Raw genomic sequence first — 14,703 nt, 5'->3', positions numbered from 1 at the left:
CTACTCATTTATGAGTAGTTGAGTCACCTTCTGTTTGATGCTTGTATGCGGTTTCTGAACTATTCTTAATTCTATGGCTTAGTGTTATTAATTAATTTATTTTAATTAAAATGAACTTCCACCGAGAATTTTCAACGCTTTTGTCATCAAGACTAATAAATAATTCAACCAACTAGTAATAGCTCTACATTATCTCTGATTCAACCTAGAAACAGGATAAGATTTGAAAATTATTTTGTTACCCTATTTTGTTCCTTTTTCGTAAAGCTATAAAAATTTTAAAATTAATGTTTTTTTTTCGAAAAAGTTTGAAATTTATTTACAAAGGTAAGTACTGAAATATAAAAAATGTATTTGTTTTAAGCATGTCTAAAATAATCTAGTCTTTATGTACGATGTCCTAAGAATTATTGTCATATCAATTTTATTCTTTAACTTCTAGCACCTGGTTCACTTCTAGATGTCTCTAAAAATCTTGTGCTTGCAGACAGTAAAGTATGTTCTTTCTCTTTTTAACCTTAAAAATATTATATTTGTGTCTCATTCTCACGTATGACAGATTCAAGCAAAATCATTTTTACTTAACCAAAGAGCCCACGCGACTTCGGATTTCAAAAAACGTGATCTAAAACAATTAAATTAAAAATGTTTGGCTCTCAGGCTCCGATATTAGTGTTAAGTAAGTAATGTGTATTATTGTTAATTCAATCATCGGCTAATTAGTTAGTGGTGTATTAATTGTATTGTTTTATTTATGTTCAGGTCAAAACACAAAAAGGGAATCGGGCCGGAAAGTTCAGATTGAAAATGTTAACGCCGGAAAAGTAAGCCTTTTATGCATCAATTCAATAATTTATCTCAGTTAAATATTGATAATAGTAAATTGTGTAGTCACCGTGAAGCTAAATGTTTAAGATTTATATTTCTAACCTATTGCACGATGTTTATTTGTGTGGGCGGTACCATCTGCTCCTTGAATGATATTTTCCGGTTGCAGGCCATTGCTGATGTTATCAGAACATGCCTTGGACCCAGAGCCATGCTGAAAATGCTCATGGATCCAATGGGAGGTATTGTCATGACTAATGATGGCAACGCTATTCTCAGAGAGATCACTGTACAGCATCCTGCTGCCAAATCCATGATAGAAATTGCCAGAACTCAAGACGAAGAGGTGATTATAATATTCATTCGCTTTAAAGTTGTATATTTTAATAACTACAATAAACAAGTCATTTGTATATAAAACAAATCAATGATCCAGCCGAATACAGCCATCAAACATGTTACTCGAATTTTGATGGTTTATTTCAAATTTGGGATGTACACAGACAAGTCATTTTTTTCAAATAATAGAGTCATTATTCAATAAAATACACATGTTATTACAATATTAATACATCACAAGAATAAAAATATAACATATTAAAACATATTTGTCCCGATAAACTATTAAATTAACGTAGTTATGCAGAAAGCAGCCAGTCCACAATTTTGGAAAAATGAGATATTGATGTTATCAGGTGCAGTAAGGTCAATTCAATGTTCTGCTAAAAACAGCCAGACAGCTTTCATACTAAAAACTACATTAATCATCTTCGAAAAAAGTGTCGATTACAAAAATGGCATTTCTCAATTTGCCGAAAACACCCACAGCACTAGAAAAATCTTTTGGTACTTTAAAAATCATAAAAACTGGTCAAATACATTATAAGATTCTTGATTGTCATATATATAAAAAACTTGTGTATTTATTGGTTATCGTTTGTTGAAGTCAAAAACATTCCACTTGTGTAGATTTTATAATTCACTCTTTCTCACAAAATGGCTATTATCTCGGTTTCACTTTTCTATGGCTGGTTGCTTTCTGTATATCTACGTTCAAATAATAGTTTGTCATGGGTGCTCAGATATTAGTTTTTATTAAGATTCAAATAAAAATAGTACAGACATAATATTGTACACGTGTAGAATGTTTTAATTTTCAGTAGTTCATTCCCATTGACGTATTCATACACATGAACATTGTAAAATGGATTGTGTAACTTTTAAATAGTAAATATATGTTCACATGTAATTAACAATACTTAAAACGGTTCATATTCAAATATAAATATTAGTTTTTGTAAACATCAAACTACGCCTAGCGGTGCAATTGCGAAGCTCTTATTACTTACAGTACTGGACTGATAGGAGTGCATTTTTAAATTCGAATCGAGTTGTGGTCCCGTGGCTAGTGTCTCAAACTCACGGCTCAAAGGTCCCTGGTTCGAATCCCACTCTACCCCAACTTAATTTCCATTTTCTTATAGTGAGTTAATTACAACTCATTGAAAATGGCCCTCAAAATTAAGTATAATATTTGGGTAAATCATAAGAACTCAAATATTTTTACTAAAACAAATAAAAAAAATACCATAAATGTGAGTAAATATTATTTTTGCGTTCCCCAAAATCCAGTGAAAATAAATAAATGGGTCAAAATTAAAAAGAATTTAAAGAAATAATCTGATTGGGATCCACCAAAAACAAATGTTGATTGTGAATATTAAAATACAAACCTTATTATATGTCAAAAATGAGTATCCTCCCATTTTTAGTAACATATCCATAATGCAGCCCTGGTCTAAATAAACAAAATTAGTAACTAAGGGTACGGTTTCATGTCACTACTTTTAGAAATATTTTGCTATGTATGGTCAATGTATTAATATGTCAATGTTCATTCCATAATATTATCATTCTAATATATCATTATATTGCTTGCATATTCTAAATTAATTCAGTTAATAAATCAAATTCTCGTCGTTCCGTGGCTAGTGTTGCGAACTCACGGATCAGAGGTCTGAGGTTTGAACCCCACTCTACTCCAACTTGATTTCCATTTTCTAATAGTGAGTTATTTACAACTCGTTAAAAATGGTCGCTAAAATGAAATATTTGAGTAAAAATTATAAGGACGCTAATATTTATTTTTTTATAATTTATTTTTCTTTTAAATTTGGATTGTTGTACGTACTTTGCTCATGCATTGCATGTTTAAAACGGGAGATTTTTATTATTTAATGATCAGTTCAGATAAATGCCCATCTTCATCAGCTCCTTTCGTTGACTTTAGGTTGGTGATGGCACAACTTCTGTTATCGTGCTGGCAGGAGAGATCCTGGCCGTGTCAGAGCAGTTCCTTAAACAAAACATACACCCTACGACCATCATCCGCCAGTACCGACAGGCACTCGAGGATGCTGTCAACATTTTGGAAACCAAGGGGTCAATTCTCATCGATGTTAATGATAAAGAAAAGTTGAAGGAAGTTGTAAGTGTATTCATAATATTTTTTTATCACCAAATCTTGCGCATATTAACTGCTACTGTAAAAAGTTCAAAGATGTGTTATAAAAATCACAAAATTACTCAAGCCCTACCATGGTAAATTAAAGTCACTATTATCTCATTGGAACATCATTGGACATCATTGGAAGAACAACGGAAGAGAAGGGACTTAATAGAAACTTATAAGATACTAAATGATTACCATGACCCTGCTTAAGATGTATCAATTAAATCCCAACACCGATTTACAAGGTCATAACTGAAAGCTCTATCGTCCGCAATTCCACCTCTATCCCGAGAAAAACTTCCTTTCCAGAAAGGTGGTTTCAGACTGGAATAAATTGCCAAAACCAGTTGTCAATTCCATTTCGCTCGACCAGTTCAAAATTAATTTATATGCTTTTTTTGAAAGAAAAAGAACGCAAAGAAAAAGCATCACACGAGATATAGGCCCACAAGCAAAGATAAGCTGCCTGAAACAAATAATAATAACAATAATATGGAGATATTACAACTGAGATGAAGAACATTTAAGAGAAGGTAATATAGAAGTCCAGGCATCTACAGGGCTTATGACCTGTCAATGGCTGGTTTAAGTGGCCACTCTCTCACACGCATAAATAAAGGTTTCAGCTCTTTAACTTCACAAACATCAACAGATGAAAGAATTGAAGGAATATAGATGTTTAAATATAGGCTGAATGGTGAATGTTACACAGTGTGTAAAGTGGCCACTTAAACCAGCCATTGACAGGTCATAAGCCCTGTAGATGCCTGGACTTCTATATTACCTTCTCTTAAATGTTCTTCATCTCTGTTGTAATGTGTCAATATAAACAGCTCCCCAGGGAGTTGAATCCAGTCCTTGTCTCCAAAAATTTAGACAAACTCAAAATATTGTTAATAATATTGAGGTTTTGTGCCGTTTATTGTCAATGCTCTGCTGATGTTTCCATATTTATATTTTAGGTGCGGTCTTGTGTAGGAACCAAGTTCATCGGCAGGTGGTCGGAGCTTGCTGTAAATATTGCTCTGGATGCTGTTAAAACTGTGATGATAAAAGAAAATGGCCGAACAGAAGTTGATATTAAACGGTAAGGAGGTTCAACTTGCCCATAATGCCCATCTTAAAAAATGGTCATTGTCATTAGAATTTTAGCAGTCCAACAATTATTTCATTACTTTAGTCTAACTTTTTATAAAATCTAGACATTGGACACAGTTATACTAATGGAATTTTACTATAGCGCTGGTTTTTCAGTTTCTGCATAAAATTTTATATGTAGTTAAGATTCTGCTTGTTAAATAATGTGGTAACTTATTGCAAATAATAGTACCCAAGCTTTGTGAAGTGTATTTTTGAAAACAGTTTGTGTACTGTTATTTGTCCAGGCGTATAAAAAATACAATTCCATCTGTGAAACAGAACCTGAACCCTGAATGAATGTTTTCAACTTGGCTACTGAAAAAGGAAATCGAATGGAGACAAGTCCGCCTCGTAGCGTAACAGTTGGCGCGTTTACCCTAGTTAAATCATCGTTCATTTATTGAATTGTTTGACCACAAAGTAAATGCTTTAAATATTAATTTGCATGGCGTGTTTTCAACCCGACAATAGCATCATTACTTCTCACTCCCTTTTATTTATATGCAAGTGTTTTTACTAAATACAGTCAAACTTGGCTATTACGGGGAAGATAGGACCAAATGAATTTGTTTGTCATTAGCATTACTCATATACTAAGTAAATAAATAAATATACTTAATACAGACAATTAACAATATAAAACTAGTAAGGAAAATTATACTACTTTCTAAATGTAAAATGCCGATAAACATTCTTATTTTTCCACAATATTTACACTGTAGATAGGAAGATTTTTTACACACCTCTAGATTTTTCGTGCCACATTCTATTTCACAAATAATTGCCACTTTTTCACGAATCGAGAGACACTTCCTCTTGTTAGTAGACGTGTTTATAATTCAAGGGTTAGTTTTAAACTTATCTGACATCACCCACTGGTAATGTTTATGACACTGACCATAAAACATTTTAAACAACTGAAAAGGGTTGTAAAAACCCCCGAAATAAGGATGTCATTCATAAACTATAAAAGAAGTTGTAAATTGTAATGTGGCGCCGAGCCGGTACTCTCTGGGTTCACAAATCTTGTATTTTTTACACGCAATTTTAACCAGGCCCTCAATTATGAACGCTATCTTCATCTGTATATATCGAGACGGTATACTTAGCTTCTGTACTATCTGTATCTACCTCGGTATTTTCTACCTTCTTGCCATATCGACATTATATGATCGAAACAAACCAATGAATGACCGCAACGACCGAAAAATTAAGTCCGCGTTCCTTACGTCATTAACATTTAAAATAGTTCTCATTTGTGTTTTAAATAGGCTTCTGTGATAAAAAGTGCTCATTTCAAAGCGATTATAAACTCCAATGAGTCCCAATTGAAGCAAAAAATGCTCGCTTGAACATGATTTGCATACAACTTTTGACATTTACCAAGACGGTATGCTTAACGATTGTCTGTATTTATCTATAGAGCGATTACAAAGCCGGCTCCTTTAACGTCTCGATACGCACACTCCGGAAGATAGTAAAACAGACGGAAAAATATAATAACTAATTATTTTTTTGTAAGGGCAACTTTCTTACGCCTAGATACTCTAATCTATTAATAGGGGAGAATCTAGCGACATTATTTTTTGCATCTAGCCACTCGTTTCAGAAACTGTCATAATTTAATTCGACTTCGAAATTGACTTATTTCTCTCTCATATTTTTGATAGGCTTTTAAGAAAAAAGTTCCAACCTCAAAACCATAAAAAATGTAAGTAAATTGTAATTAAAGGAAAAATTGCTGTGTGGAACAATTTTTTTTTCACTTTTAATGCGTAGATAAACGTATCAAGGGGTTCTAAGCCCCTGATACAAACCAATGTACTTACATCAAAACCTGATGGTAGGGGGATTAGTAGCGTATCTTAGTAATCGGTAGGGGGAATTTTATCTTCAACTATGACGTCATGTTCAAGCAATGTCATTTTAGTGTGTAGATATGTGTAACGTGACATACGCTTCCCCTTGTTTCATATCGATGTACCTACCCAAAACTTGAAGGTGGGGGGTCGGTAGTGTATCTTTGTAATCGCTAGAGAGAATTTATCTTCAACTATACCGTTAAGGTAAAGGTATTACATCTTTATCTTCCCATCATAATCGAGGCCCATGTGTGATATTTTTTCAATGCCGGCAAAAACACTAATTAGATACTTAGACATTTACATAGTGTCATAAACGTCATCTGATCCTGATGCCCAACGGCATCGGTTCTAAGTTAGCCGCCCATTTAGATTTAGATTTGAAAAATTATGTTTTTAAACGATTGGAGAGTTTTTGCTCAACTGTTGGCAATATTTTTGTTCGATATGTCTGAGAAGTAACTTGTTATAAAAGTTAATAAATGTATGGAGAAAACCATAAACTAAAATGTGGGTGAATGTTTTCTCATTACATCCAAGATCTCGGTATTTCCGTGATCGTTATAACCATGTTTGACTGTATGTAAATATTTGCAGATACGCTAAAGTGGAAAAGATTCCTGGAGGATCGATTGATGAATCTTGCGTGTTGAGCGGAGTAATGGTGAACAAGGATGTCACACACGCCAAGATGCGGCGCTATATTGAGAACCCACGCATCATCTTACTGGACTGTCCCCTGGAGTATAAAAAGGGAGAGAGTCAGACCAATGTTGAGATTATGGAGGAACAGGTGAGTGAATTTATTTTACTGGCAAACCAACACATTGATCAAGAAATTTGTAATTTAAGTTCTTAGATTATCAAAATAAGTAATAATAATTATTTTTTAGTGTTATTTTTACTCTTTTGGATAATTTGTCATATTTTAACAAAACAAATTTAAATATTAACTAACCTGTCATGTATGTTTTTAAATAAAATTATCTTAATATATTGTATTGACATTTTGTTTGTCTCGTGTTTCACATCATCAATCTATCGTATTGTAATTTTACTATTAGAATAATTAAAAGACTGGCTTTAACATTGTATAATTGTTACAATAATGCAAATATGTAAAGATACCAGATCTGAGACAGCATTATTACATTACAGGATTTCACCAGAATGCTGCAATTAGAAGAGGAACACGTGCTGCGGTTATGCAATGATATTATTGCACTGAAACCGGACCTCGTGTTTACGGAGAAAGGAGTGTCTGATCTCGCCCAACATTACTTAATCAAGGCTGGCATCACAGCCATCAGACGGTATGCTGCTATTTTATTTAATCTTGTATATCGTCGCTTAGTTAACAACACCGCGTAAGGCATTTTTGTTATTTTTACCGGAGGACCAAAAAACTGCTTATTTTATTGAATTGAAGAAAAATTAGACTAGGAGTTTATAATAGGTGACAGTTTATGGGTGAATATTTAATTTTAATACATTCAAAGGCGTAATTTAGTTGAGCTTTCAATAAAACGAGCCATTGTTTTGTTGTCCAGTAAAAAGAACAAAAATGAGTTAGCTAAAGGACGATACATTATATTGTTTAATCAGACCTATCTGTAAATAATAATTGTTAACAAAAAGAAAGAAAAGTCCAGTGTTGCGCATCATTTACATGTGTAAATACTCTAGATACCTTGTGTCAGCACTTCTCGACTTTAATTATTTCTTTTTCTTTTTTTCTTTATTAGACCAAAATAACGTGACCAATAAAACAAAATACTTAAGGCATTAAATTGGTACAGCATTATCAGACTAGAAACCTTTGAGCGATGGCTCGATATTATAAAAGCACAATACTATTTGCCTCTTAAACATAGTTTTACTGATGTGAAAGATATCGATCTCCAGAGTGATTATGTTCACTGTTTGACTGTTGTTCCTATCGACATGACCAAAGGTAGGTAGGCCGGAAGATAAAACAGTATGTGCTAATGCTTTGGAAGATATCCATCCGGAATATAAAAATTTATATTCTCCAAAATGGCAGAGTTCTCGATACAACCTCTTATAAGCATGAAAAAAGGGGTCAGTGTGAACTCATCCTTTTTAAGTTGCAAGTCCCCAGCATGGCGAAGGGGAATACTGTTGATGCAATTAATGTCACATTGACCCAGATGATATTCGCTCCAGTGCCAAAACAGCAGTGTCCAAAAACAAGAAAAGTGCTCATTGATATGAGTCCACCAAAGTCTAAAAAGTTTAATCATTATAAGTGATACACATATTCTGTATTTGTCTATTTGTCTTGCACATGCTGAGTTTGATTTCAGACATATTTAAAAAAAAAAATTGTACTACAATGTTACACAATCCACTGAAGTGTAAAAAACTATTTAATTTACCTTCACATAACAAATAATTCAGATACACTGCATTTGGTTGTAGTTTGTAATAAACTATTAACTACTGATAGAGAAATGATGATGGCATGTATTTCAAACTTGAAAGTGGATCATTTTAATATTTTTCTTTCTTTTTACAATGTATTAATAATACTCTATATAATAAATCAATTTTGTCTTGTAGTGTCCGCAAGTCTGACAATAACCGCATTGCCCGCGCGTGCGGTGCCACTGTCGTTAACAGAGCAGAGGAGCTGAAGGAGAGTGATGTGGGAACTCAGGCTGGACTGTTTGAGGTCAAGAAGTTCGGAGACGAATACTTCACATTTGTCACCAAATGTAAAGATCCAAAGGTAAATACATATTATTACTTACCTGCCTACTAATAACCAACTGGCCCATTATAAATAGTAATGTCAGTATCAGATACTATGCCAAAATATGAGTGCCACAAGTGTTCCATGATTATTTTTGATTATGTCTAAATCTTTGTAGACTAGTATTTAACCCTTCCCTTACTGTGCCAAGAACATCCACGTTTTACAGTGCTTTTTATTCAATACATATGCAAACAACGAGAAATTTTCAATTGAAAAAATAGAAAATTCATGCTAAAAATAAGGAACAAATCATTGGTTGACGTTTGCAGCGAGAACAGAGCGACCACCCCTGACAATACGATGATGATAATAATGATAAAATTTAGTGATTTCTACTAAAAATATATGCATAAACATAAGTTTTGATTGATTTTTATTATCTTTTCAGGCATGTACAATTTTACTGCGGGGAGCCTCCAAAGATGTTCTTAATGAGACTGAAAGGAATCTTCAAGATGCATTACATGTAGCCCGTAATCTCGTAAGTTATTGCCATTACTCGTAATTCTCTATTAGTTTTCTGTTATTTAACGATCGTCAATACAAAATACATATTATGTTGCATTTAATCGTCGTATCCATGTTCAGCTCCACATTTGACTATCACTTTTAAAGTTTCAATTTCTCACTTGTTCATGAAAAATAAATGTATTATCCCAGTAAGATGATGTCCTCATTCAATTCACGAAACCTCAATCTATGTTTGCCCGCATAATAATCTTTACGGTGTAATCTCAAAGATTTGTAAACCTATGTTCTAATTTGTTTTGCAGATGATTTCTCCCAAATTGGTAGCGGGAGGTGGTGCTATTGAGATGCTGGTCTCACAAGCTCTGTCCAACTCTAAGGAATTCCCAGACAACTCTCCTTACAAGGCAGTTGCACATGCATTAGGTGAATACTTAGCAGTTTAAGCCTTTTAGCCCGCGTGTTCATTAAAATATACACCAAAAATTATATTTACTCCTGTACCTACCGAAATGAAGAAGCCATGAGTTTATTTTTTATTTACTGGTTTCCTTAAGTACGTTTCTATTTATGAAAACCATACGCTAAATTATTTTTTCAAATAGTTAGTCCTTATTCCTATTCTGAAAAATGGAAGTTAGTGCCTATATTATAAACTATTGACGTCACTGCGACCTGAGTAGAGCTATTGTGATGGGTCCCCATTAGGGTTTTAAAGGGCCTGGCTACTGAGTGGAGGGCGAATGTTTTCATATTCATTTATATATCAACGGTTCAAAGAACCTTTTACAATAAAAAGTTTTACAGAAATAATTACAGCAGTGAACAATTCATTATGTAATAAATAATATGAAATAAAGTTGAATAATTAAAATCAAACAACTTAGTGAAAGTAAAATATCAATAAAAAAAACAGCAAAAAAGTAATAAAGAAACATAACATATCTTAGATGACAAATAAAAGATAACAATCAACGTGAGAAAATCTTATGTTCTAAATGTAAATGTAACAAAGTAAAGTTGAGAATAATTTAATAATACATCAATTTAAAATGGCTAGTATTTAGCTAGGTAATAATATAATAATAATATTTTATAAATAGAGCAATATAAAAACATAAATAATCTTAATAACACCTTTATTTTATCAGTTGGTTGGAAGAAGTTGGAATTTGGCAATAAATCCACAAATGTATAATTTATATATATAAAGAAATAAACAAAATTATGTATCCGATATTGCTAAATCTCCCCCTCCAATCCCAGATCCTTGAAGAATTGGACTATTAGGTAAGGGGCGACCGCTTCAACATCCTCAGGTTAAACCAACAGCCCCCCGAGGATGAGGTTTTTTGTAATATAAAGCGTCGCATTCACATATATTGTGTATAGGTGTTTCATCATCTGCACTGCAGAACCTACATTTAGAAGTTTCAGAAAGTTTCATTCGGGCAAGGTTATTCAATTATTCAATCTGCAATCCCCTGTAAGGGCTCTAGCTATAACCCTCACTTGGTTTCGGCTAAATTTCATTAGGTCGCCCTTTATCAATTCATTCTCATGGTGCTGACCAGGTGCTTTTTGCCGGAGCATTATGCTCTGCTTCTGGGCCTACATTCTAAGTTCATAACGAGGGGCACATTCTGGCAACCCGGGCCTATTGCGGCTGCCTCAGCTCCCAGCCTCGCCAATTCGTCAGCTGCCTCGTTACCGTTGATATTTGAGTGTCCAGTTCTTAAAACAAATAGTTGTGACTTTCTAAATATTAATTCCATTAATGTGTTTATAACACAGCTTAATCAATCTCTAAATACATTACAGAAATCATCCCACGCACCCTAGCCCAGAACTGCGGCGCTAACACAATCAGAATGCTGACCGCCCTACGTGCCAAGCATACCACCAAGGCCGCTGTGGCTGCCGATGGCCAGGAAGTCCCATGCACCTTCGGAATAGATGGGGAGACGGGAGAGGTCACGGACATGGCGGCTCGAGGAGTGTGGGAACCTCTGAGTGTCAAGCTGCAGGTAAATTACTTTGTTATAAAAATCATAATCAACAATATGTTATTTTCTAGAATGTGTCAGGCCAATCATGACATATGGTATAGAAACGAGAGCTAACACAACCAGGACGAAGAATCTGCTTGGAACATCGGAAATCATAACTTTAAGGACAATCACAGGAAGAACGCTTAGAGATTGAATCCGCATTGAAGAAATAAGACGGACCTGTGGCACCGAAGATTTTGTGCGATGGAGCAGAGCAATAAGAAGATTCTGGAGAGATCATTGCAGCTAAGGAAATTCTATCTGGTCATTATCTTTTTAGTAGATCGCCTAAAAGATGTAGACAGTTGTATCTCAATGTCCAAAGAGTAGCAGCTTTCTGTTAGAACAACAGGGCTAGTATTCTAAACGAAATTATAGCGCGGTATAGCGCGTTTTTACGTACTAAATACGCATTATAGCGCGCTGTAAACGCGTTCGGAATACCAGCCCTGATGTAGACAAAGAGGAAGAAGAACAATATTTTTAGTTTGACCAAATGTTTCCGAATCACACCCTCTAGGAAGTTATCAAGATTGAAATTTATTCCACCAGAGAATGAAAATATTTTTGAGAGGGCCCTGTAAATACCCAGATTTCCTTATTCCTTTTCAAAAATGTTAAATTTTAATCATAATCCTCTGTTTCTCATTCTCTTGTCCGGTCTTCACAATCGCTTATCTACTTACTGCAACTGTAGAATACTTCAGTTCTAAACATTTTAATCAAATAAATTTAGCAATGCAATTTGTGACAGTAAAGTGAATTTTGAATTTTAAAAATCATTTGGATGATGCTGTGCTTCTGCTAGCAACAGTGAAATCCCGAAATTATGTCCCCGCAATTTACATATAATTCTTGTAGTCCCATTAAATTTTGAATTTTTTAGTACATTATTAAAACCCAGTTTTATGTTTTTTTCCCTCAATTATTGTTGGAGAAATTTGCAATCCGCATTGAAAACTGACAGTTTGAGAGTCTAAAGTGAGTTTCTATGATTATACCAACTTTTTTATAGAAATTTGTAATTTTAAAGACAGTTTTATGTGTTTTACAAACGTGATATTCAAAAAGTTGCAAAAACAAATGGTTCAAACATTTCTTTGAACTAATTTTTTTCACTACCCTCCATTTACATTTTTTTGTCGGTCCCTTAAAAACGTAATTTAGGGGTTTTACCGTATTATTCACGGTATTTAAGGTCTAGTCAAGATTTGCGCATCTATCATACATATTTTTACCACATATTACTTTTATCCTGTTATTCCATTTCCATTTACTAAGGGTCGGCAAGATATCCAGGATTCCATTGGTGAACGGTGCTAATTTAACAGGGTGAACGGTGCACTATCGCAAATTTTGTCACAGGAGGCAAAATTAGCAGTTCACAATGGAATCCTGGAGCCGACCCTTTAGTAAATGGAAATGGAATAACAAGGATAAAAGTAATATGTGGTAAAACTATGTATGATAGATGCGCAAATGTTGAGACCTGCATGTTATGTAAGGCTGAAACAAGCATTATCCACAACATCAAGAAAGGTGTGCTGCGTGTGGTGTGGACATGTAGAGCGAATGGAGAGCTAAAGACCAGTTAAAAGAATTTATGATTTGAATGTTGATGGATGCGGAATACAAGGAAGACTGAGAATAACCAATACTTTAAGATGAAAATGACAAAATAATCATCGTAAATGCATGAGAAGATGTATGTATATAGTAGAAGCGAGGTCTGCATGCAAAGACGGAATAAAGTGGCGTTCTGCCTACCGCCACTGGAAAATGGCATGACAGTTTGTTTTTAATAAAGTTCAAAGTTCGAATATCCTGGATGACTAAAAATATATACTTTTTCCAACCCCCCTCCCCCTGGTTGGGAATTTTAAATTTTTCCCTAGACCTACTGAATTTTTCTCTACAAATATTTAATTTTACTCGAAGGTTGGCAACACTGATTTCGAATTATTTTTTATATATTATTATTATGCTAATAGAATGGGCTTCATTTTCAGGTTTATAAGACAGCTGTGGAAACAGCCATTTTACTTCTACGCATTGACGATATTGTCTCCGGATCCAAGAAAAGGGAGAATGCGGGAGAAGGATTTACTCCGTCACAAGCTGCAGCCATGGAATAATCACCTCACCATCTTTCATCATCCACACCGACTTCACTTCTTCATTATGCAAATACTTTATATTCATCGGTACAATAGTTGAGCTATTGTACGCGGCTGATATAATCTCATTCCTTTTAATTGCGCGTGGATTTTCTTATCCAATATTTTAGTACAAGGATAAAGGTATTTCTGTATTTTTATACATAAAAGTAAATCCTGCCTTAACAGCACTTTATTTTAAACCAGTGGTATAAGTATTATTAATACATTAATCAGCTTTGCATCAAATTACAATAGATTTGATTACATTGTAATTTTATTATTTATTTTGCTCAATGGATACAATATTTATTTCAACTGATGCGATGACAAGAAGGGCATTTTATGTTTGAAGAAATCCAAAATTCAAATGAACAAATATAAAGTATTGTTAAATTCATTTTTTTATTTGTTTATCGTGCATTTAATTTAGGCTATTGTCATATTTTTTTATTGTAATCACCATGCAACTAATCAACATATTACAATAAATGCTTTATCTTTTATTAAACCTGGTTTTATTTATTTTAAAATAAAAAATATATGCGACAATCATAAATAATATTGCAAAATTTACATGAAACAATATACGTATTGCTATCTACAGGAACATATATGTATGTACATTTTCTAAGTTATAACAAACACAACAATCACGGATTTACAAACCATGTATGTGCTGTTTTTTTTGTACATTTGATGGTATTCACGTATTAATTACTCACTGTGATATTCATAAAAATGCGCATTCGGATTTTTGTGCTGAATATCCATGAAATTATTCTATTTATTTTCACCCTCTATTTTGATTTTGCATCCTCAACTATTCTGGAAATGATTTCAATCAATAAATGTAAACCAAGTATTCACGAAAAAATACAAAATACGAAATTGCACCTCACACTGA

The 14,703-nt window shown here is 33.7% G+C and overlaps 1 protein-coding gene across 1 annotated transcript; it reads left to right on the top strand.

The window, feature by feature from the left end:
• The first annotated feature begins 579 nt into the window (after positions 1-579).
• CCT3 (chaperonin containing TCP1 subunit 3) lies at positions 580-14,307 on the top strand. Its single transcript, XM_088234251.1, has 12 exons — positions 580-679; positions 763-824; positions 998-1,174; positions 3,119-3,316; positions 4,303-4,427; positions 6,940-7,135; positions 7,501-7,655; positions 8,926-9,094; positions 9,510-9,602; positions 9,895-10,015; positions 11,411-11,616; positions 13,650-14,307. The coding sequence occupies exons 1-12, from the start codon at positions 646-648 to the stop codon at positions 13,773-13,775; spliced, it is 1,662 nt and encodes a 553-aa protein (XP_088090377.1). The 5' UTR covers positions 580-645; the 3' UTR covers positions 13,776-14,307.
• Positions 14,308-14,703: the final 396 nt, after the last annotated feature.

Source organism: Micrasema longulum, unplaced genomic scaffold (assembly GCF_059751315.1).
Source record: "Micrasema longulum isolate JH-2025_06_02 unplaced genomic scaffold, ASM5975131v1 h1tg001217l, whole genome shotgun sequence".
In the NCBI taxonomy this organism is placed as follows: Eukaryota; Metazoa; Arthropoda; class Insecta; order Trichoptera; family Brachycentridae; genus Micrasema; species Micrasema longulum.
This window is presented reverse-complemented; position numbering and strand designations above follow the sequence as displayed.

What these genes read in the sequence shown, in the direction of transcription:
- CCT3 (XM_088234251.1), top strand. Translation starts at nt 646, where the DNA reads ATGTTTGGCTCTCAGGCTCCGATATTAGTGTTAA. An exon ending in CCAAATGTAAAGATCCAAAG is followed by an intron (nt 9,095 to 9,509) that starts GTAAATACATAT and finishes TTATCTTTTCAG; the next exon opens with GCATGTACAATTTTACTGCG. An exon ending in GGCAGTTGCACATGCATTAG is followed by an intron (nt 10,016 to 11,410) that starts GTGAATACTTAG and finishes AATACATTACAG; the next exon opens with AAATCATCCCACGCACCCTA.